General features: G+C 41.9%; 1 protein-coding gene across 1 annotated transcript; it reads left to right on the top strand.

Annotated features, from left to right (window-relative positions):
* Window positions 1-5,018: 5,018 nt before the first annotated feature.
* Window positions 5,019-20,960, top strand: LOC137914279 (FERM domain-containing protein 3-like; the record flags this gene model as incomplete). Its single annotated transcript, XM_068757883.1, has 16 exons — window positions 5,019-5,061; window positions 5,252-5,356; window positions 5,735-5,777; window positions 6,463-6,544; window positions 6,917-7,014; window positions 7,655-7,778; window positions 8,914-9,001; window positions 9,907-9,995; window positions 10,204-10,267; window positions 10,437-10,472; window positions 12,289-12,377; window positions 12,499-12,573; window positions 13,650-13,718; window positions 13,898-14,034; window positions 19,646-19,883; window positions 20,492-20,960. Coding segments are annotated over 16 exons (1,849 nt in total), but the record flags the coding sequence as incomplete, so codon positions are not given.
* Between the last annotated feature and the right edge of the window lie 4,412 nt (window positions 20,961-25,372).

Below are 25,372 nucleotides of genomic sequence, written 5' to 3'. Positions count from 1 at the left end.
ACGCAGCTTCCAGCAGCATTTCATCCCATCCTGAGCCACAGTCTGTGGAAGTTGGCAGCTGACCTCTTGACCTCTTGCCTGAATGAGAGAGAGACCCCAAAAAAGCACTGTCTGGCTCTCACGAACGAAATCAGCAATTTACACATCAGCACAAAATGCACTGATGCAGGGGCCGGGAGGCGACGCCTGTTTCTTCGTGCCGCTCTTCCATGCATGCCTGTGTTTTTGTGCCTTTTGAGAGTACAGAAGTGTGTTCGGCTACGTGTTCACATGTGAGAATATTAAAGTGTGACCTTTCCATGTCCAAGATGGTGAGCGTGCGCGTGTGCTTTTAGTTGTGTGTGCTCATCTGTACCAGATAAGGAAATGGATGTTGATATTTCTCGCTGACTGCATCTTGCAGGGCTTTCGTTAATGGCTTTGTGTTCCTGTGCTGAGCTGTTCCTTCCTACATATTTCATGGCATCCTGTGCTCCTTCCATCTCGTACATTATCTACTTATTTTTCTCTCTGCATCGTCGGTTGCTGTCGCTCTTTTTTAGTCTGTTATTCTTTTCAACATTAATAAAAAAAAGAACTGAACAGCTCGTTTGATGTGGGACTGGGATCCCTTTATTTCCTTAACTTTCTTTGGTGGATTCTGTCCTTGACTTTATATCAGGCATTAAGGCATCAGCCAGGCCCCTTTTGGGGGCGCATGCTTTGAAACAATGCATATTTTTGGTCTGGACTAATATTGTAATGTAGACAGTGTAAGTTTTCATAAGACAAAATATGTTATGACAAGTTATGAAAGAAACACAAGAACGTATGAAGAAAATGCATGTAATATTACATTTAGAGTAAAATAAATGAAAGATAAAACTAAAAATTATATTGAATAAAGTGCCAGATATGAATGAATCCTCCCATTTTGTCATGATCAGAAATCTTTGCAGAAACAAATATAGCTATAGAAATATAAAATACCTGAAGAAACTAACATATAATTATTCTATTCTATTCTATAAAGAAGGCGTAGAACTCAAAAACTACATGCGCATATAACGACTCACAAATCAAGGAACCTAAACAAATGAATTAGGAGGAAAGAGATAAATGTCCAGAATCTGTAAATCAATTCCACAACAACCATTTAAAATTTTTCATCATTCAAGGTTTCAGCCCGGAAGAATGAAACAGGCAGGAAATAACTGGAAATCTGACCATGAAATGCGAGGCTCTCTGGTAGGGGGGGGGGGGGGGGGGGGGGGCTGTTGATCTGGTAAGGTAGCTGGTGGGTGAGAGTGGAGGCTCAGGTGAGGGAACACGTGTTAGAGGTAACTGCAGGGCAGGAGGGGGAAACGGGACCTGGTAAATATTGGGTATGGCTCACGGTAAAACACAGAACCTTTTACCTTTGGATGCATGTTTTAGGTTCTGGGTCTGGAGACATAACAACAACCTACAGCATCGTTTTAAATCGTTTGTTTTGGTTGACAATAGAAGTGTACGTAGGCTACATGTGTGTGTATGTGCAGATGTGCGTGTCTGTGTGTGTGTGTTTTGTGTGTGCAACTGCAGCATGAGGTGGTTCAGCAAATGCTGCATGAGGGGACAAAATTCATCAACCTCCTCTTTTCAGCTGCTCTTCCCACTCCTTTTCCCCCTCTCATCCTCCCATCTATGCAACTCCTCTTTCCCTCCATCATGTGAGCTTATCTCCGCTCCTCTTTCTCCTTCATACTCGCTCCTCTGACCACCTTTTATATCCTCGCTGTACATCTCTCATCTTCCCTCCTCTCTCTCTCTGTTACTCCTCGTGTATAATGAAGGGAGATCCCTGTCCTTCATGAGGCCTGCATCAATCAGCTGTCAGCGATGCGCTGCACAACAAGCGTGTGTGCACGTGCACATGCATGTGTGTGTGTATCTACAGGATGGTGTGGTCGCGGTTCACTTGCATGAGAGATTCATTAGTCATTCTGAGTCAAAGCTCTGCAATTATGGACATTTATTTGCTGTATTTAGCAAGAAATCACCAAAATAACTGGATGAGTTGAACTTTTGAAGGATGAAATATGTCTAGCTGATTGTTCTGTTTCTGCTTGTTTGAGTCCCCTTATCAATACATGATGAGTGCAGTCTAATTAAAGTTGCATATCGATACTGGTGTTGTTTTTCACCAGGCCTGCCTTTGGCTTGCTCAAGGAGAAGTGTGTGTCTGTGCGCAGCTGGCTTTTGTGCGTCTGCATGTTGGTGTGACGTTGAGGCAGTGCGTTTCCACCGGTAGGCATTTTTTGGGAACCATTTATAAATAGCATTAGTTTTCTATTCTTATCCTTCTCGCCGGCGCCTCTTTGACGCTCCTCTGACGAGAAATGATCCTTTTTTTCTCACTTGTGCCCTGAACAAGCAGGAAGCAGAGAGATGAAATGGCTGGATGGGAGGAGAATGGGCAACATTCAAATAAAGATGGAAAGGAAAAATGGTTGAGAAGAGGAGGTATAGGATGACACAGTTGTTTACGTTACATGAGATGTGAGGGCTTTGAAAATGTGGGATGGAGTAGGAGAGGAAATGAGGTAGAGTGTCTGAGTGGAAAAACGGATTAAAGGGGACATATCATGAAAAAAAAGAGAACTTCTCCCATGTTTCTACACTCATATTTGGTGGTTTCGGGTCATTACCAACCCAAAAACTGTGAAATTAAACCATCCAGTCAATTCTGCAATATGAATGGTGCAGGATTGTGACAGGCATCATGCAATATGCTGATAATGACAAGGATAAACTGCTGATGCTTGTGCTAATTCTCGCTGTCCTCAATGTACAGCTGGGGCTGATGGAAGCAGTTGAAAAACTTAACCAGATGATGGTGTTTGAGATAAAGTCACAGGATGAAGAAGGTTATTGGAGATCATCCTGGGGGGAATATTTACGCTGGGAAATGATAAAGGAAGGAAGTCTGTCCATGAACCGCGTCTGTCGCTGCAGGCAGGAGTCTGTTCATGTTTTGGGTCAGTGATTGAAAACGTCAAACCAAACACAGTCTGATGAAATGTAAACTGATAACGTCTATGGCTGTAAGGTGAAACGTCTCTTGGAAAAGTTTCCGTCTTTTAGATAACGTTGATGTTTTCCATCATTTACTTTCCCAACTGGAAGTGTTTGATCATCGTCCCTCTGTTGCGTATTTTCCAAAATATTTTTTAAGACATTAGTATCCCATCTTTACTTACCGGTACTTTTCCTCTCACAGACAAATCCAAACTTTTTGAACTGACCTTGCTTTTTAGTTAGCACAAACCTGGCCAGATGTTGAAAAGGATACAAAATCAATCAGGTTAAATTTTGATAAAGAAAATGTTTATAGCATGACTTACACATCGAGGCAATTTGCCCTTGGTATAATTGTGCAGCAGTGCCGTCAGTCAGGCTTGGGTTCAAATGGACTGTGATAGTATTTGTGTTTATGTACATGACTTCTTGTTCAAATACATCAGGAGAAATCTAAAGAGAAGAAAGGATGTTATGTTCAGCTTTGATCCTCTGCATTGCTTTCACACGCCCCACATCCACGGTATTGATTTGTCTCTGTTGCTTCCTGGTCAAGCCCCGAGACCGATCGTTTACTGGCTTGGGAGTTGGGATCGAGTGGTGAATACATGAACAGAAAGCTTCATGCACGCTCCTCCTAATTGGCCAATGCATTAGTCTGTTTGCATCTCTTATCTCCATTTCCCTGTAGCGTAGCTGCAGCGGTGACGGAGATGCTCCATGAATTAGTGCAGCCTTTCACTGAAAGGCGGTCACTGGGTTCGTAAATGGATTCAGATCCTTATATTTAAGGTCCCACAAGTCCCACGTCTCCTCTCCTGAACTCTCCCTGTGTCACAGGCATTGAACGCTCCTAATTACAGCATGTCGCCAAATGAATCCAGCTGATGTTGGACGAACGGACGGACAGACAAACAAACGCCGGCGAATACATGACCTCCGTCTCTCGCCGGAGGTCGCTAGCTGCTGAAAACACTGATGCATATAACATGAAGCAGTTTGGGTGACCCAAGCGCAGACCAGAGACAATTAACAAGCATAAGCGTTAATAAAGCAAGTAAGAGTACAAGCAAGCACAAAGCAGAAAACATAATGGGACAGAAATGCAAATAATAAATCCAACATAAGTAAAAAACCCAACAACAACAAAAACACATGAATAAAGAGAACCCACAAGAAAATAACGTACAAAGGAACTTTACCGTCAGGCAGGGAGAAAAGCAGGTGGCAGGAGATAACAAAAAGAGTTCACTAAACTGCTGACATGACAAACAGACGGAACAGAAAGGAACCGCAGGCACTAAATAAAACGAATTCATGCCACAGCGAGGCCCCGTCTGAAGAGCGTGTCTGTCTGTTCAAGCAAGGGCGAGAAAAGAAAAGCACTTTGCCACCATTAGGTGAGATCATGTAGAGACGGGAGAACGAGGTTCATCCTTAATGCCCAGCCTTTGGATATATCAAATATGTATTCAGCCCTTGTTGGACATGAATGAGACTCGTTCCATCTCCCTCACTCATCTCAGGCAGTGGCGTTTATCCGCTCTTTATTTAGCTTCGCTCTATTTCAGCCTCAGTGTGTCTGGCTGTAGTTCACTCTCTCTCTCTCTCTCTCTCTCTCCTTTATTTGGCATCGCCTTGCGTCTCTTCTGCCTACGAGTGTCTGCCTTGAGAAGCCAGACAGGCTGTGTGTCGTTTGATGATCCACCGACAGCTGGGCGACGGCGTGGCTTCGTTTTGATTCTGTTCCTTCTGTTTTCCTACTCCCTTGGTTTGTTTGTATCGTCTGCTCTTCAGATTTAACTGTGTCGTGTGACTTATCATCACAAGACGCACAACGCAAAATGCTGCCGTTGCCCCTCGGTCGCACTCAGACACAGGACTGTGTGAGGAAACACACATTTAATTACGATACTTGAGGAAACGCAATGATGCAAATAACATTGCGTGTTTAGTTTTGTGTATGCGCATCCATGTAGGAAGTACTCAACCCTGAGAATCCCTGTGCTGACGGAGGAACGGGTAATAGGTGCAGGGCGGGTCTCGATTCCTCTGTGCCTGATCTGTATTTATGAACTACATAAGGACTGTATATATATATATATATATATAATATATAAAACCACGGTAGTATGTTGCCACTGGGCCACTTTCATGTTTTACACATTCACCATATTTAACGTGTGTTTTAATGTGCTGCATGTGTTTACAGAGAGACACGAAAGGCCAGTTCCTGCTTGACCGCGTGTGTAACCACTACAACCTACTTGAGAGGGACTACTTTGGTATCCGATATGTGGATCCTGAAAAGCAGAGGGTAAACATTATAACTGGGGCTAATGACTGTCATCATTATCTTTCAGCTGTATGTTTGTTTGGTGGCTTCTTTAGCGTTTAAATGTGCACAAAATGTCTTATACAACTGCTACAAAATAATGGAACCAGGCTGTGAAGCATTAGTGAAGTTGTTTGGGATACCAGATCTTTGATTGTCATGACTTGTGAGTCATAATTATACAAATGTAAATGAAAAGGCTTGAAATATTTCTATTTAGATAGATCTACTACTTCTAACGAGATAAGTAGTACTATATGTTTATGCATAAAGTAAATTTACTAACTGTAGTTGACTTCCAGTGTTAAGCTGTGTGTGCATGCACGTGTTCCATAGTCTCATTGACTCTCTCTCTTTCAGCACTGGCTGGACCCTAATAAGTCCGTGGTGAGGCAGATGAAGAGTAAGTATGACCTATCATTAATTTTATGCTGGTGGGTGTCTTTAAAAAACAAACAGACAAAGGGCTTGAAGGGGGGGTGATAAGCAGATCAGTGAAAATTAGAATGAGAAATGGAGGAGGAGGAAGGAGTGATAAAGGGGACTATGTGTGTGGTGGGGGGGTTCAGGCACGTGAAGGAGGAGACAGTGATGGGACATGGAGCTGAAGAGAGAAGTCTGATTAGGGAATCAAAGTGCAAAAAGAGATACTGGAGATGAAGTTTCATGTGAGACAGACTGTCAGTAAGTGAAAAAAATAAAGAGTGATGGGATAGAACGATGGAGGAGGACTGTTGAAGGGCACTGAACTTGACACGTCTGTTCCCCCTGTGGCAGGTTTTACTCTTAAATTAAGATATGTGTTTTTCATTTTATGTTATAAAATCATATTTACATTCAAATAGCTCAACCGCTCTGCTTAAGCATAAATTAAATATGATGAAGTTGTGGAGGATTCTTTTTCGCCCCTTCTAATCAAATGAATGCTTTTCATTTAAATAAAGCCTATTATAGACTAAGAGCTCAGATTAAAACCCTGCATTTCATTTGTCATGTTTATCATGTTTAATTTCATGTTCCTGCTACCTGCTGTCTCCTGACTTTCTTGTAATTCTCTTCTCCTCTGAACGTTTCCTATTTGTCTGTAGCAGCTCAGCAGCCGTACACAATGTGCTTCCGGGTCAAGTTTTATCCCAACGAGCCAATGAAGATAAAGGAGGAGCTCACAAGGTAAAATCAAAGGAGGGTTTATAAGGGATGGAGAGTTGCACAGAGCGTATAGAAGCACACGGACATGTTCACTATGGATCACCTTTGTGTGAATCTACAGTAACTTCACTTAATTAAGATAAAGCCTTGACAATAGGGTCTATCATGATTACTTTGACAACATATTATGTAATGATCACTGTGCTATCACCCTGTCAGCCATGGGGTGGTGAAAATAAGAAATCACTAATGCTCACAGGAGGCTTTCTGCAATATTCCAGCGATGCTGCAGCCACGACGTAGAGCAATTACACTTTAAATGTAAGAAATAAAAGTGAAACACATTCAGTGTCATCTTTCCTCTTCATGTGCACGCTGCATCCGTTTGTGCAGGTACCTTCTGTACCTCCAACTGAAAAGAGACATCTACCACGGGCGTCTTCTTTGTCCTTTTGCTGAAGCGGCGCATCTCGGAGCCTGCATCGTTCAAGGTGGGGCCTGGTGACAGCCAAATGTTTTTATATATCTTTATAACGGTAGATCGAGATGTGAATCTGGGTCAGAGCAACCTCCACTACAGTAAGAATGCTGCACAAACATTCCTTTCAAATATTAATAAATACATGAACCAACCTTGATGTCACCCAGATTAACATGGTCCACGCCAGATGTTGCAGGTCCTGCAAAGACACAAAGGAAACAGGGGCCGAGAGCATGGAGCAAGGATACACGCAATTGATAAGGAAGGATTGGATAGATGGCCCAGTGCTCTGCAATCACTAGAAGGATGGGAACAGTATTAAACAGCATGGTGCGACTGAGCTGAGCTTGCAAATGATAACCCAAAGTATCTACCGGTACTTAAGCAAATCATAAAGACCGGAAACCGTGCAAATGCAACTCACTGATTTAAAAACCTGCATCTCATTTGTTTAGCAAATAATGCTAATTATATTCAGCGTCGCGCGCCATGCAGACAGAACCTTTTACTCCTTAAACTAATCGCTGGCTTCAGCGTCATCGTGAGTTTCATTCTTGTGTGTTTCCCCAAAATGGACTGAATGTGGCAAATGTCCTATCTTTAAAATGTGCTTTTTAATTCATTTTTACAGTCCTCTCCTCTCTCCTTAGCTGAGCTCGGGGACTATGACCCAGAGGAGCATCCATCAGACTACATCAGAGACTTCAAGCTGTTCCCCAAACAATCCCTCAAACTGGAGCGCAAGATGATCGAAATACACACGAATGAGCTCCGGTAAACGAGATGTGTGTCTGCCGTAAGCTGAATCTTTGTTATCAGCTTACGGCTCACCTTTGGTGATGGGGCCTCGATGTCGTGCTTGTGGGTTTTTTTTTTTTTTTTTGTGGAGACAGTTTTCCACGCTGCAGACTATTAATTGATTTTTGCTGTTCTGGCTAGTGAGAAAATTGAATAAGATATTCATGGCTCATTTCACTAGTGAATCTATTTCACTTTGCATTAAGTTGTGAATAAATAAGAGGTGAAATTAAATGACGTAGATGTGGCCATGAATCATTTATTTGAAGCTTGTTTTGGACAACTTAGTTTTTGCTGCAGGCTGACATGCAGCAACGTCACAAGACGGATAGACAGCAATTGGGGCTAAACTCGTACCTGATAAATTACAGGCAGAATGAAATGCTGGAGAGAATTTGATGAAGTGTGTTGCTCCATTCTCTTCATGGGTAGAGTATGCTGCATAAGCTTTATGCATACACGAAGCCTCTCTTCAGGTTGTTTGTGTTTACTCGTATCATCATTTCAGTTTGTGACTGTCACACTTACAGGGATTATAGGACATCAAAGCCAGACACTAAACGCCCTGCATCTGTCCCAGCGGATCCATCGAGCAGGATTAGCAGCATGTAGATTCCTTCTGTAGAAGAAGACTCCAGGTGGTTTGCAAATAGTGCAGGCTTGCGAGTTGCGTTTGCACAGTAAAGCCATTCCTAAATTTGTTTTGCAGTTTCATTTTCCACCGTGTTCGTGTAGGCATGTGTATGAGGTTGATTTATTCGTTTGCCATTAGTCAGTTTTCATCCTTCAGTTTCTTGATATTGCAGCACTTAACGGTAAACTAATAAATAAGTAAAGCTTTAACCCTCATGTGTGAATTTCTGCAAAATCATAACGGACGGTCAGAAACTGGTTGAAATAGCTTTAGTTTGTGAAACAAACACCACCCTCGATACTGACAGTGTGTGTCAATGATGTCATCCTTCAAGGCATACAAACATCCGTGTTCAGGGTGGACATTGAAAAATGTATTTGGGAACAACTGTTGTTTTTCTTTTGAAAACACTTTAGACAAGTTTGTGATCAATCCATGCAGTTTTCACCTCATGATTTCTTCGCTCTTTACTTTTAGGGGCCAGTGTGCTGCATTTGCAGAGTTGAACATGCTGCAAAGGGCCCAGAGCCTTGAGACTTATGGAGTTGACCCCCACCCATGCAAGGTAACATTAGTGGACAATGTGTTTTTCTGTTTTTGCGAGGACGATAACAAAGTTTCATCTCATCAAAGTGACGGAAATCTCTCTCTGACTGTTGCCACAATCTAGACGCAACCTGTGCTCCCAAAGTGTTTAATTTCCATCATTCCAATTAAATTAAATTTAATAAATTTCATTTCATTTGCCCTTCATTTGCATATCAAATTGACAAATACACACACGATTAACTACCAAAACGCACTTTCCAATGTCATCGAGAGAGTAATGGATGACCACAGGGATGAGACGTGTGAGAGAAGTGGAATGTCACCGTGTTGCTCGCTTACGTAACAGATTTTATTAGGTCTCTGCCCAAACCATCACTTTCAGGAATCAATATTCTTATTGACTGGTCTGAGAAAAGCTTCAGAAAGGGCTTCATAAAAGCAGCGACACAGTCAGTAGGGTTTGTTTTAGTACCGCTTGCACGTTTTCTTTGTATTTATCTCGCACCAGTGTGATGGATGGTCTGATAATCGTCTATTGGTCTGATAAAGAAATGCAATATCTGACAATTCCCCATCTGCTCGTTCTCACTGTCTCCGTTCATTCGTGAAATGGGGACACCCTCCCAATGACAGGCATGCAGCAGGACAATACAGAGCAGCAACATCTTTATTTAGGTTTGCTGGAATTGGCTGTTATTGCAACGTCTTGCAGATCTGTGAACGTCACAAATCAGAGAAAGTAAGAAAGAAATATGGAGATTTACTCGGGATTAACAAGGTTTCCTCATCTCTGAGTTGATATTTTCTTAGATTTGTCTCCCTGTGTCAAAACAAGTCTGCGTTTTCTGCACTGTGTTCTTGAGGCCAAGATCAAAACAAACCAGAGATTGTGTGTGTGTGTGTGTGTGTGTGTGTTTTCAGGATTTCACAGGCTGCACAGCCTTCCTCGGGTTCACAGCCACAGGATTTGTGGTCTTCCAAGGAAACAAGAGGATCTACCTCCTCAAATGGTGCACTGTTGTCCCTAAAGCTCGATTGTAGACCTGCAAGCATAGAAATTATGGAATGACCTTTTGTATCTCTCTATTCATCTCCGACGGAGCTAAGATAGTTAGAAAATTCTCTGTAAGGAAGAAGAAAAAAAAAGACTAACTACTAGCTATGTTACATGATTGCGAGTTACTTTGTGTAATATTACAATCCTGTGCATCTTTGCAGGAATGATGTCAGCAAGCTGAAGTTTGAAGGGAAAACCTTTTATGTCATTGGGATTCAGAAAGAGGTGAGTGGAGAGTCCGGCGTGAACGTTCTCCTCTAGAAGCAGCGAAGGGAAGCATCCTTGGATGCTTCATCCTTCATCTGTGTAATAATTACATCAGATAAATGCTCAATGAAAACGTACTGTTTGTCTGTGTGATCCTGCACACTGTGCACGTGTGTCGCTGTTTCAGATCTCCTTAACAGGCAGGATTCAGTGTAACAGGATGGTGGGTGTGTTACGACTAACCTCCTAACTAACTATTACATGTCGACTGTTTCCCCAAATATGAGACTCCTTCACTGCATTGATGTTTGGACATGTTCAGCGTCATTGTCAAAAATCAATTTCTCATTACTGCTGGACACAGAAAGCATTTTGTGACTTAAAATGCAGCAGTACAATTACAGCTAGGCTAGGCTTCTTGCATTTGGGGACCCATGCTTCACTCCATCACTGAATGTTTGTCATCCAATCCAAAGCTTGGTAGATTCTGAGCAGCTATTACCTGATGCACATAAGTGCATTACCGTCATTTTGCATGAAGCAAAGCTCTCCCAACTCAAGTTCCTTCTGCAGAAGTGCTTTAAAACTCCACAGTCCTTATTGTAGTTAAAAGCATTTAGCTTTTTAATCTACCAATCAGCCCATCAGTCAGTCAGTCAGTCACCTGACTGTTTTCTCTGTCATCTCTGCTTAACGTGTCGGTCTGTCCACGTGCTTTTCTGTTTGGCAACTCATGAATGGCTGAAGATGCAGTTTTATCTTTGTGTTTCTGTCTCTTCTTTCTGTGTGTAAACACAATCATCACTGGTGAGTAAATACTAGTAATAATAGCAGCGCACAGCATTACTTAAATCCCCAACTTGATGCCCTCCCCTACGGCATAGCCTCCCCCCGCCCCCCCACTTTATTATTATCGGAGGGAACTTTGATATTTTTTTCATTATTTGGTGTTTTATTGTTTTGTTGTCTGCAGTTCATCCAATTTGATTTATTTATAGAGTTTCTCTGAGTGTGTGCACATTTGTTAGCATTTTCATTGTTGTGTTTATCTTACAGTATTTGTACTTGTACATTGTTGACCTCTCCCTTCTGAATGTGCTTTCTATTTTTTTTTTTTTGTGCGTGTGAAATGTTTCATGAGGATCCAAATCACACGTTGATGTGTAGTCTGATCCGCTTTGTGACACGGCCACTTGCATGACTTCACTTGTTGCCCTCACCTCTGATATTTACCCTGCAATACATGAATGATCTGTCCTGCTTTGAGCTGATGGCAACATCTGTGGCTTTGTTACTGCACTTTCAGTCCGTTGTCACATTCTATATTTACCTATCTGTGCTCCAGCTTATGAATACAGATTGGGGTACGATAAACACATATGTTTCATAAATGTACTAAACTGGCCTTCAGAGCAAAAAGAACAAAATTAAATGCAAAATTAACTGGGGGGGCTCTTGTGTGTTTCTCTCCCCAAATTAATTTCAAAAAAATAAAGCACACACACAAAAAAATAATATTTATGGAAAATATTACCAGATACCAAATTACACCAAAATTCTGCCAAATTGTGGTGTAATTGCAGACGGTGCTCTTTCTCTTTATAGGGCAGTATAGCACACGTTAGCAAAACACCATAAAATACCAAACATTGAAGTGCATTTGTGGGTCAGCCAAAATGGAACCAAAGCCAATTTGATAATATTTTAGCTTACAGCATTTATACAAACACACACACAGGGCCAATGAAACACGTGTGCAAATCATAACATAATTCATGTAACTGGAATTGAGAGAGTTGAGCAACAAAGCTGACTTCAGGAAGGAGGGCAAAGCCGGTCGGAGCAGAGTTGCTGTTTCAGGATTAACATTCAGTTGTGAGTGCTTGATGCTGAGATTACAGCTCTTGGGATGTGGGCCAGCATGTTGCACCGCTCCCTCTCACACTGCTCCTCGTGTCTTTATTCCCATGCGGTCTAATTTGTCGTTCTCACAGCCTCTCTCCTTTTCTGTGTGTACTTTTGTGTCTTTTTTTGTGCAGAAGAAACTGGTTTTGACATTTCACACCTCAACGCCTGCAGCGTGTAAACACTTATGGAAGTGTGGAGTGGAGAACCAATCCTTTTACAAGTGTGTTCACACACACTCTCTCTCTAACACACACAGCTAACATCTTAATTAATAGTAAACTTCTTTACTTCCGTCTCTGTTTTTCTTCCTCCCTCTCTCTCTCTCTCTCTCCCTCTCACAGGTGTGCAAAGTCGAGCCAGATAAAGACCGTTTGTAGCAGCAACATCTTCTTCAAGGGTAGCAGGTTCAGATACAGGTGAGGCGGTGTGTGTGCTGATATAAAAGTGTGTACAGCAACAATATAATGGCCAACAGTATTTTTGACTGACTGAGATATCAGAAAGGAAAACATGAAAGATTTTTGTGACCTAAGAAAACAGAAACATCAAAAAGAGGAGAATATTGATGAACTTTCTCCTAGTGCATCGGCACCCACATCCCTGATAACACTGGTTCTCTGGGATTAATATCTCAGGAATCCGTGCCAGCCATGATTCTCCTCTCGGACCAAGCTCTTTATCAGGCTTACATTACGGCGCACCCTGTTTCATCTTTTCGCCAACGCAGGCTGGCTTAAGGGCTCAGCAATGGTGCCGTTGTTCTGGCGCACGGGAATCGATCGTTTTCATGAAATAAAACAGAAAGATCTTTGCTGAACTTCTTTTGGACCATCTGATTATTGTTGCATAATCTAGACTCACATTCGATATTGATGTCCTTGTACAGCCCTGATAGGACAACATTTGGGATGCTGTGTAAAGAGTAAATCAGTGGAATCATGTGCAAACTTTAAATGCAGCAATTCACAGAAGGTATTAGCTCATTTGTTTTGAACAACATTACAGTTCAATGACTCCAGATGAATCATTTTGCTCCTTATTTGTGGCCAAATCATCAGCCTCAGCAGCAACAGGGAAATGGATGAAGTGGCGGAGCCTGGTGCTTCGTGGCTGGAATCCAGACACTCTGATTGCCCTAACATCAGACTAATGGAGCTACAGAACATTCCTGCAGGATAAATGCTTGGGACAGAAACAGCACTGACATGAACAACAACTGCAAAATGCATATGAAACTCTTTAACTTTTTTTTTCTCTCCTTACATCATCCTTTTACTGGGATTCTCCTATTTTTGCAGCACATTAATGACCTGGTACCGCTACCTTTATTCCACCTTCTGCTACAGATGAAGTTGCTTTTAAATAATATATGCTTTAAATTGAGTTTTAGAAAATGCAACCAAGAATCTGGTCAATTGCAGCATTTTTTTCCCCCCAGTTGTTGCAACTCTTTTTGTTTTCATTGCAATGAATCTGTTTTTCTGCCTGTTAGTGGACGAGTAGCAAAGGAGGTGATGGATGCCAGCTCTAAGATTCAGAGAGAGCCACCAGATGTGTGCAGGTAAGGTCATGTGACACACAGATAAAAGATATGAATGAAATATTACTTTTAGCAATGCCCCACTACTGAAAGGATTATCTAGAAAATCCAAAGGTATTATTACCCATTTCATTATGCAACAGAACACGCCTGAATGTCGCACACAAAGCAGTCAGCGTGGTACGCGTTTGTGTTTTCAGAGCCCAGTTTGGTCAGAGTCGCAGCTTTAACTCTCTGAGTCATAAAAACCTGATCATGAACATGGAGCCGCTGGTACCTGCGCTGCCCTCGTCCGATGAGTACGACGAGATGGCCACGGACAAAGGTGGGCTGCTGTGTGATAAATACGCAGAGTCACGTGCCGTCTCCCTTGTGTAAGATGAAGCACACGCACATACACAACCCTCAGACAGGACGCGCTAATTGAGCAGCTGATGCTCCCATCCCTCTATCAGCCTCGTCTCCCTGGAGACACCAATGGAAGCGTGCTAAAAATACCCTTCCCATGTTCCGCCATCATGTCTCATTTTCAGCACACGTTAGCATTTTGTTTTTAGCTAAGTAAAAGATTCTTGGGAACTGCTTAGAATGTGTTCATCATCAGTCTATGCGGCCTGATAGAAATACTGGATTACACAACTAAAAGCAAACTTTTTAAGATTATTCAGAATTTATTTCGGCCATATTTCGGCCAGTGTATAATGAGGATGGTATTTCAGCTCAGACATCCTTCAGTTGTTGACGCGTAGCTTTCAGCTGAACTTGGATCAGTTCTTGCACAATGAAAAGTTTCATTCTGCTCAGGAGAAGAGCTGTGGAAGCAGAACAGAGCAGAGTCGGCATTTTAAGGCCCATCATTTCAGATTTCAGTGTTTCCCTTGTGACTTTTTCCCCCCATGTTATCATTATTCTTTGTCACTTTCACTACCTCCTATTTTCCAGACACTGTCCACTGCAACATATTATCTAATTGAAGCACAGATCTTGCTGTAACGGAACAGAACACGGTTATGAATACCCAAGATATACTCAGGACTGGGATAGAGAGAATATCAAGAGATAAAAATGGAAGGCAGAGACAATGAACAAGGGTTAGATGTAAGTTGGAGGTAAGGGTGTACAGAGAGGAGTCTGCACGGCAAAGTCAACCAGTGCCTCCAGGAGGATCCAGGTTAAATGCTATTTCTGGTGAAACAATCTGCAGGGATTGGTTGAAACTGCGGCATGTAAGGGTGAATATTAGACAAAATGGTTTTACTGCCGTATTACAAATGGCCGCAGCTGATACTTTCTCACACCTTGCAGTGAGTGGATGTAATGCAAATAAAAGTGTAAATATTCATACCCTTCCAACAATTTTCGAATTTAGTCAGTTTTTAAGGATATTAGCAAAAAATAAATCAAATTTGTGAAACCACAAAGTGAAGGTCACAAGTCCGCCTCATAGCGACTGCTAATGAAGTGTGACAACGGAGCCCTCCAAGCAGCTTGTCCCTGTTGCAGCTGCATCTCTTCCTCCCATCTATCCATCCACTCTACACACAGGAGGATGTAACGTACGTGTCTTTTCCAGACGTGGAGCCTGTCTCCTCTTCATACGACCTCACCCCATTTAGAGAAAAATCAATTCTTCAGTCTGTACAGGATGCAGACTGGGTCATGGCACGAGATTCAATTTGGAAATGGCTATTTCTCTGCTGTCTGTATTATATGCGCCTCTATGAGACAGAAAACATCTAATTGTGTATTGTTTTAGACATTGGTGATTGTTTGTCACACAAAAGAAAATGATGAAAGTCATTGGTGAATTGTGTAAGATTTAAAACGAGGCGCTTGTGCTCTTTTGGCACACAGTCACACACTAATGGATGGAGGAAGAGGACGTGCTTGTTGAATTGTGCTTTCAGAAAGTAGAAACTGCCCGTTCCCTCGTGCGCAGCAACTGGCCAGGATGGAAACACAAGTAGAGTTGGAACTCTAAAACACACACAACACAAAACAACAGAACATCCAAACTAGCAGCTTTTGAGTGCACCCCCCATCTTCAAGCAGTTCGGCTATGACAGTTTTAAGACGACTGCTGCAAGGACATTGGGATAAAGTGTCTGTGAACTGCTCTAATTTCTCCGTCAACATTAGAAGCACTAATCTCAGAGTTAGAGAGGAAACAGGAAGCTGACCCAAGGACACGGCTGACCTTGTTCTGTTTACACAGCCTCTCTCCTTCTTATGCAGCAGAACACACACACACACTCTGTGTCATATTTTTGTGATGGATTTCATATTCCTGTCCCAAATTTAAGATTTCATCCACACTGCCATCAGTGAAACAAGAAAATGCAGCACGTTTTCCCTTCACATTACACACTGGTCTCTCTTTGATCCAAAAATGGGCTTAGATAAATACATCTGACAATATCAGCGTTGGAGCACAACAAACTTTCTGTGCCGTGAATCAGAAATAAACGTATCTGATAAAACAACAGCGATAAAGAAAAACTTGCGGCGAGGAAAAGTAAAATGATCCCCATTCCACCACATGAGTCAGGCCTGACCTTCTCTATCAGAGTTAGATTAACTGCAGCCGGGACCACCTGGTTAAATATAGAACCGCAGCTTTGGGCCTGATCCTCATCTAATGCCCTCCACTCTTTGTTAGCATCGCTGACATTCACAGGAGGGTCCACCATGAGAGAGAGAGAGAGAGAGAGACGGTGTCTGGTGTATGTCTCTCACCATCTCTCCCAGTGTGGAAGTGTAGGCATGTGTGTGCTTGTGAGTGTGTATGCATTTGCACATCCATGCCCAGTCCAGCCTCAGAGCTCAGGACAGCTGGGGAGTTCGGTCGTACCGCAGACAGCTGAGCTTGAGATTCATCATCAGCCTGAAAGATGGAGGTTCTTGAGCACCGAAAAGCCAGCGATGGCGGACGCAGCCTCACGCAGAGCACTGTGGATTCGGGAGTGAGCAACCACACCAGTGTGGGCGACAACCTGAGTTGTGGGAGCCAGGGCAGGGCAGGTGAACTTGGACTGGACATGGCTGTAGAAAAGCTGGAAGTTGAGGGGATGGAGGCGACCCAGACGGGCTCTCTTGAGGTGTTTCATCCAGGAACATCCACAGATGAACAGGCGTCATCAATAGTAATGGCTGAGGCCTTAAGGTGCCAGGTGAAGATAACAACACAGCGCAGCCTTCATCTACGCATAGCCAACCACACTGCCCGGGATGTTTACGTACGAGTGGTAGGGCAAGGAGGGAACATTGCTAGAATCAATGCTGGGCTTCCAAGGAAGATGCTGGAACCAAGTAAGATTGTGTCACAAATGCAGACATGTTTGTCATGAAAATGTATGCATGTTATGTTTTTGCGTCGTGATTTGATAATGAAGATCTGATGAAGCAAAGGTTCCTGGCTCTATTTTTGCAAACACAGTTTTGAATTTGTGGTGTTGAGATTTTATGACAAAGATAAATAAGTCTGTCAACACTTATGTGTGTGTGTGTGTGTGTGTGTGTGTCTGTCTGTATTTGGAATCTAACGCCTTACGCGTGTGAAGCACTTCATGTAAGGAGAGACTTGTGTCTAATAGGACAGAAAGTTTATTTTAAATACTGTATAAAATAAACCTGAATCAGTTTGTGAGGTTAAGTTTTATTTAGCCATGAGGCACAAATAAGTTTGTAGTTTGTGTGTAATGAGTTAAAAGATATAGCCATTGTTCTGTCCATAAAATAAAACGCATAAACGAACAAAAACAAAAAAACTCAATTTTTATTAATAATACTGTGGAAGAGATATTTCACTAACTACGCATGGCTATATATTTTTTTATTTTTATGTGGTGTGGTGCCCATTTCATGGTGGACTTGTCCTCACAGGAGGGTAAGGTTGATCCCAGATGATGTCGGTCAGGCTGATGCAACCGTTCCTGTTTAGTAGACCTGGAGGATCAGGACAGCTCCTGGGACCGCTTGTCCTTCAGGGTCAGGGGGGAGTCATGCTGATCCCAGCTGAGAACAGCCGACTGGTCGCTTCAGGCACGTTTGCTTAATTTGGCGGCTCTAAATTAGCTGTAGGTGTGAATGTGAGGTTGACAGCTTGTCTCTGTCAGTGTCAGATCTGTGATTTACTGTTGACGTGTCGCCAGGATCGGCCTCTCAACCGATGCCAGATGGGATCAGCTCCTCAGAGTATGGTCATCTTCTTTTCTTTTAATTTCAGCTTTAACACATCAAGTCATATTATTTGAGTTTAATAGACCGTGCTGCGTGTTTTATTCTTGCAGCTGTACACTGCTGATGGATTTTATTAATTCAAGCTGTCGCTGGCCATTTCTGATGCAATATCTACTGAACTGGAAAATCTGCATTTTCATCTTGTGAATGTTGTTTTGTTCCTCACTTTTCTTCTGCTCCAGTTTACCTGTTTTAAAATGTCAGTTCTTGTGCTGACTCTGTTTCTATGGTTGCTTCACCTCCTGCTTCTCATCATTCCTCTCTGTTCTTCTTTAATATGTTTCAACTCCTACTTGAATCAGTTACCATGCCAACTGATTCAACTCCTACTTGAATCAGTTGGCATGGCAACTGATTAGTCACTTTGGCCCACAATTCTTTTTGATGAGTCTGACTGTATGTCTCTTAACACTGGGATCAGAAGAGCAGAGCAAGGACCACACAATATCTGAAACCTGAAATATTAACGATTAATATTCACAAAAATTGTTCATGCTTGGTTGCCCATGCAGGAACTGTGGTTGTAGTGTTCCATTTTGTCTCATGATTTTAGCTTTACGTTCTTTCAGGCAAAAGTAGCAGGTTTAGAATATCTTGATTATAAAAAATAGACAATAAAGTATCATATTATGTAATGTAAATGAACGGTTTTAAAAAGTTCAAGTAAAGTAGATAATTAATTGAGAAATGTTAGATCATTGTGGGTTGATCACTAGTGCTGCTGTAACTTTAACAAATCCATGGCTGCCATCATGTGGCTCGTGTTTGCCACTGCAGCTAACACACTACAGCTGATAGTGGTCTTGTAGAAATAAAATAAAATAACTGTAAATGTGGACACTTAATTTCTACACCAAACAACAGATAAGTCAACTGTTAAAGCTGCATAATTTGTTTAATAGGTTAATGTACCGGTACTTCAAATATATATATATATAAAATAGCAATAACATTAGACATCCTTTGCAGCATATTCATTAAGAAGATACTGTAAACTAGAACGTTTTGCATCCTGTGCTTGTATTATATTGTGTTGTTAATATGTACATTAGTATGGAATGATGTATTTAGTGACAATGAGTCAGGTTAGGGTTAGGGTCAGTGGTAGCAGCTGTTGCCTCACAGCAAGAAGGTCACAGGTTCGAGTCTGACTCTTCATGACTTGTTCTCCCCGTGTCTGCGTGGGTTCACGCTGGGTCCTCGCTGGGTTCTCCGGCTTCCTCCAAAAACATGCAAATTAGGTGCATTGGTTACACTAAATTGCCCATAGGTGTGAGTGTGTGTCAATGATGTCTGTGTGTGGCCCTGCGATGTCCTGGCGCCTTGTCCAGGGTGTACCCCACCTCCCGCCCTTTGACTGCTGGGAGAGGCTCCAGCCGGTAATCGACAATGCAGTTCGGAAAATGAATGATTGAACAATGAGAGATACTTATTTTTCTCACATAGCAGCCATTTTTACTTCTAATTATTTATATTTATACTATATTATTTTATATATTTATTTTTATGACCCCCCCCTCCTGTAATAAGCCTTAATGTTTACTAACCGCATCAACTATTAATACCATTTAACACTATATGAATTATTGAAACAATATTACCAGTGCTCTGTAACAGCCTCGGTAGAATTACAATGACCTTTATTTTCCTTTAATTAATTATCTAATGTACAACAAAGTCAAATATTGTGTCTTTTTCTCCTTCACCAGTTGCTGTTGCTGTGAAGGACTTTGTCCCCTTGCCTCCTCTCAAACCTTCAGACATGGCTGCAGAGGCAGATCAGCAAGGCACTGACGGAGGAAGCTCTGCCTTAGGCAAAGACCTGCAGCCTCCCTCTGTTTCCATGGAAACTTCAAATCTCCGACCCCAGACACCCAAAGTTGAAGATGAAGTGAAGGAAGATGATGAAGACGGCGGCCCGCTCACCATTTCTGAGCTTGTCTACAGGTCAATGTCAATTTTTCTAGCATTTTGCTGCTCAGTCCTGCAGAAGTGTGACCAAAGCACTGTGATTTTATCCCGTAGGACACTTGTGAAATGATGTAATTGACTAAGACATGTATGTTGCGACTACATTTGTGACTCATGAAGTTATGGAAGTTGCCAGCAGTGGACTGAGCCTGGGGGTTTGGGGCAAGAGAATGCAGGAAGCAAGTCAGTAAGCGTATCCGGGGCCGGGGCCGAGTCGCGGCGGCAAGTCTTGATATGATTATTGTAAACAGATAGAAACTGTCTCATGTGACTCAGATATGAATAACTAACTACAACCAAGGGAAGTAATTAAGTAAAGAGACACATGAAGGTCCCAGGATTAACTATGTTACATCACATCATATTTATTCACTGGAAGGGCATCTAGAGGGCAGTTTGTGTTTCCTGCATTTTCAAGGCACCCTAACCATGTTATGCTTTGCCCACTAGAAGGGCACCTCAGGGGCAGTTTATTATGTTTATATACCCCAGAGGCATCAAATAATAGTAATAATAATGTAAATAGAAACGGATGGAAAGTTATTGTTGCTTTATGTCACCATTTGAAACTTCTTCTTCTCCAGTCCCTGTGCCAGCATGCTGCCCACCCCAGTGGACGACGGTCAGAGAGGGCTTGACCTCATCTTCTCCTCTCCGGTCCAAAGCCCCGCCCGGCTGCTGAGGGAGCTCCATGACGACCCTGATATCCAAGCCCAGCTAGAGACCGAGAGGGAGCGAGACCGGGCCTACGAACGCACCCGACTGGCTGCGCGAAGCCAAATGGGTGGAGTCCTAAGCCTGCTGTCGTCCAATGAGAGAGTAAACACATTTGTGCTGAGCGTGGCCCGCTTCGCTGCTGTAGTAGCGGGGGTCCTGCTCGTCACTGTGCCCACCCTGCTTCTACTGCTCGAGTCGGACATCGATGTATCATTCCTCCACGAGATTCGCCAAACACCGGAATTTGAGCAGTTTCACTACGAGTATTACTGCCCACTTCGACGCTGGATCCTGTGCAGGATCAGCATGGTCATGGAGAGCCTCTGGTCAGACTGAAGAAGAAAAGGCAAGAGAAAGGAAAGTGTGTGAAATCACAAATATAAATGCCCAAACGTCTGTCTTAAATCTCATATTCCCTTCTAACAACCAAAGTGTCTGACGACTAAAGGACTTGGCTCTCAATAGGATGAAGTGACTTCACATTTCCCACTTATTTCATGATAATATTTCATGAGGTTTCAATAAACAAATGTCAATTGTATTAAAAAGAGGCCTCAAAATGGAAACACTCAGAATGAAGAGGCCTGTTTTCAATAAAAGTCTGGTTTCAGACAGGATTACTGAAACAAGCATTTCCCCTGTTTGGCAGCAATAATAATTTGCTGTGTTACAGTAATGAAAATAGGAATAATCCGTTCATATAATCACTTGTTAACACAGACATTTTGGGAGGGATTAGGGATAAGAAAAAAACAAGGAATTCTGTAAGTGCTGTAGAAGGGAGGGAGTCATGAAGATAAAAGAAACGAAGGAAACGATGAGCAAACAACTGTTTGTTTTTAGAGAGGTTTAATGGTCGGTTCACTCCTGATGCTGACAAGCTGATGCAGTGATTTTCTTGTAAACATCACCAACCATTCTAAATGGAGCACTTGATCGGTCACAGCTTGTCAGTCATGATGGAGGAAACTGAGAATTAAAAGAGAGAGTGCAGTCAGTGGTATATTATATATATATATATATAAAAAACAAAAGTGAAATATTAATAATTAATATTAATCTTAAATAAGTTGTTTTTAATATTTTGTACGTTTTTATGTGATCCAGAACTTTCAGGAATTTTTCAGTCAGAGGATCTACTTTGATCTTATTTTGAAATTAAGAGTTTACAAAAGACAACACAAAAAAAAGCTCATTTATTCATGTTTATCAGGGTTGAGAAGGAAAAAAATCAAGATATTTTTAAGCATTTCTCTGGCCCAGTAGCACCCTGGGTTTTTCCTGCAGAGGCTATAGCACAAATATTTTACACAGACCACAGATTGCATCTGCTTCAGATTATGTGATGTCATTTTGAGAACGGGAGGTACGCAGGAGAGAAACTTTAGTCTGTTTGTGATGATAAAATGTGTGTCTAAATGTTTGCTCAGTATATATGAGGCATCATTAGAGAGAGAGAGAGAGAGAAAAGAGAGAGTGTTGTATTTGCAGGCAAAGCTGGGATCTGGGCCCGACCGGTGGGTCGTGTGTTAGTCGCTGGTGTGCGACACATGATGGTGCAAGGGACTGGTCACTGATGTTGATCAGACTGAATGAATGCGATTGCAGCCGTAAAACGCAGAAGTAGCTCAGAATTTATGTCACATACGGTAATCAAAGATCCTAAATAGAGCCAGAGTGGGCACGGCTGTCGAGGTCTGATTGGCCAGTCTCTCTAAAGATGTCATTACACTACTGAGAAGGAGTGGGACCGCCCCGTTAATGTTTGCCGTCTCTCCATAGAAGCATCTCGCGCGTGCACGTCAAATGTTGCTGTCTGATGTTGCCAGCTGTGTTGCGATGTAAGTGTCTAGATTGCACATTACCAAGCGTTAAGCATGCAGAACATACGCAGTATAACAGCGAAAGCATTCTCATTTGGGACAAATCATTTCTTTTCTTACATGCACCGAGTTTCAAATTTGAAACCACGCAAAGGGCCGAATCACTTTGAGAACGAAGTTTGCATTGAACATCACAGACAACGACAGAAGGGATTTCACTGTAGAAGATGAAGCTTAGACAAACGCACAGCTCTATAATCACCAGCTAACATCGAGTGGCATCGTCATCGTTATCTTCCTCCAGTATCTCTCTCTCTCTCTCTCGTCTGCTTTTCCATGACCTCATCTGTAAATACTGTGTTTATAATCTTGGAAAAAAGTTGCTACTCTGGGTTTAGACTTCCTAGATTTCTTGCTTCTGCTTGTTTCGTGTCTAAAAAAATCGTGATGTAGACTTGGCTGTCTTGACATTTTAGATGTTTTAACCAAGATGAGACCAGGGAAACCGTTTGGGTCCATTAAACTGTTTTCTCCTTTCAAACTTCAGCTGTTTCAAAACCAAATCACAAGATTTATGTGGTTGCTAATTCTGTTAGCGTCCTTTCAAAATCATTGAATGATGAGTATCTGGAGGAACAGATCTAAACTGCTTGACTGGTTGGCATTGTTGTTCGTCTTTAAGAAAGTCGCTAAATGCAAGCACTGACGCCTGCATTGCTAATGGAGCATGCGATTACTTCTATCGATCCAGAGATGTTAAAAGTTTAAATGTTTAGTTTTTGACATGATAAAATTACACAAGCAAAAAATAAATAAAAAACAGCCGCGTAAATAAAACCACACATTTCAAAAGGCCTTTCAGCTCTGTGGCCGCAAATATGACACTGTAGCATTTTATCGGTTTGTAGCTCATATCAGTTTTGCAGAGTCCAAAAAGGGGCTTTTACGTTTTTGTTCCTGTGTTCTACAAACAGCATGCACTGACTTTTGTTGCCTGTACTTACGTAAAACTGTGATTTAAAAACAAACAACACAAAAAAAACATCATCCCAGATCAGATGATGTCATATCTGAGGTGAGCCAAGTATTTACAAACCTTAAATTTAATGACCTGCCTTTAAATATCAGTACAAATGAAGGAAAAACTAAAAAATACAACTGATGTTTGATAGTGGAAAACATCTGGAATTAAAAATTATTTAAACACATGAATACAACCTTAAAGTAATTTATTTATTATTTATAAGATTTAAAATATTTATAAATATTATTTATTATTTATAAGATTTAAAATATTTGAACTCAGGTCTACTACCGGTATATGCAAAATTATTAGACATCATGTCATATGAGGGCAAATAAGATGTTCTTTATGTGCATCACTTTAGTGTTGGGCATGTACAGTAGCAGATTCTAACAGCACGGTCACTTTGTTGTTTTCTTGTTTATTGAATAGTCCGATTATTTTTTCGTTTTTGTCTCGAGGACTCTTTTAATGAGAAACTCTGCGATATTTAATTTCGGAAGAAACAGAAAAAAAAGGAATAAATCCCTCTGTAATGAACCTCTCTCTTCTAGGACAACCAAGCCTTATGAACTTTGTGAAGTGAAAATTTTGAATGTTTGTATGTTACAAAAGAAAACACGGATTGTTTTATATGTTAATACTGCCACAATAAAGCTCCCTAACTAATCTAAAATTTAAAAAATTGTTTTTTCATGAAGGTCATAATGGGTTATTTGGGGAGGGGTGCATGCAGAAAGATCAGCACCTCGAAACATCCAATTATCACCTTTTGGCATCCAAACCTCCTTTCTCAAGTGATCCCAGCATCCTCTTTCATCCCAGGGACAGATGAGATATTAAGGCCCTGCTCTGTCTTTGTGTGGCCCTGCGATGAACTGGCGACTTGTCCAGGGTGTACCCTGCCTCTCGCCCGTTAACTGCCTCCAACACGACCCGGAACCCAGTAATGGACAAGGCGGTTTGGAAAATCAATGAATGAATTACGACAACCTTCTACCAATACCTGTTTTGTATGGCAGATGTTTGTATACCCTGTGCTTCTTGCTGCTGTTGTTCCACCCACCAGTCAGTAGGTGTCGCTGTATGTGACCGCTGGCTGCGTCTACCTGATGAGGTGTGGCTGTCTATTCTGTTTCTGCTGTCGCACAGTGATGGGGGCCAAATGCTGCAGGTTTGCCTCACTGGCCATTGATCAGACACTGAGTCGAGTTAATTTTGCTAGCTAATCAGTTTTCAGTATCCGAAAGGAGGTTATGTTTTTGCCGGCAACTGATTGTCTGTCTGTCTGTCTGTCTTTGAGCAACATAACTCAAAAATGTACAGACGGATCTTGATGACATTTTCAGGAAATTATAGGAATGTTGCCATTTGATACAATCGTGTAGGGCCTCTATCTTACCATTGAAAAAAGTGGATACAATGAATGACTATAATTTTTGGTGTAAGTTACAATATAGAGGGACTGAGCTGCCTCGCGGAGGTCTGCAGAGTGCTTTTCTAGTTTCTGTTTGCTTTAGGGTTTATACTTTAGGTTTAGGGTTTACGAATGCTAAATGGACTGCACTTATATAGCGCTTTTTCCACCTTTGCAGTGCTCAAAGTGCTTTACATTAGGCCTCGCATTCACCCATTCACGCACACATTCACCCAGTCACACACTGCTGCAATGCAAGGTGCTGCCACCTTGCATTGGGGTTCAGTGTCTTGACCAAGGACACTTCGACATGCGGACAGTCAGAGCTGGGATTCTAACCACCGACTTTCTGATGATCCACTCTACAAACAGCCACAGCCGCCCCAAATAAGGTTAGGGTTAGCGTTAGGGTTGCTAAAGCTGTCCGACTAATGTAATGTAACCTCAAAATGTTTGTGCCTCTGAACTAACTGTTCTTGGTTAC

The sequence above is a fragment of the Brachionichthys hirsutus genome, unplaced genomic scaffold (assembly GCF_040956055.1).
Source record: "Brachionichthys hirsutus isolate HB-005 unplaced genomic scaffold, CSIRO-AGI_Bhir_v1 contig_698, whole genome shotgun sequence".
In the NCBI taxonomy this organism is placed as follows: Eukaryota; Metazoa; Chordata; class Actinopteri; order Lophiiformes; family Brachionichthyidae; genus Brachionichthys; species Brachionichthys hirsutus.
The sequence above is the reverse complement of the archived record's forward strand: the minus strand, read 5'-3'. Positions and strand labels throughout refer to the sequence as shown.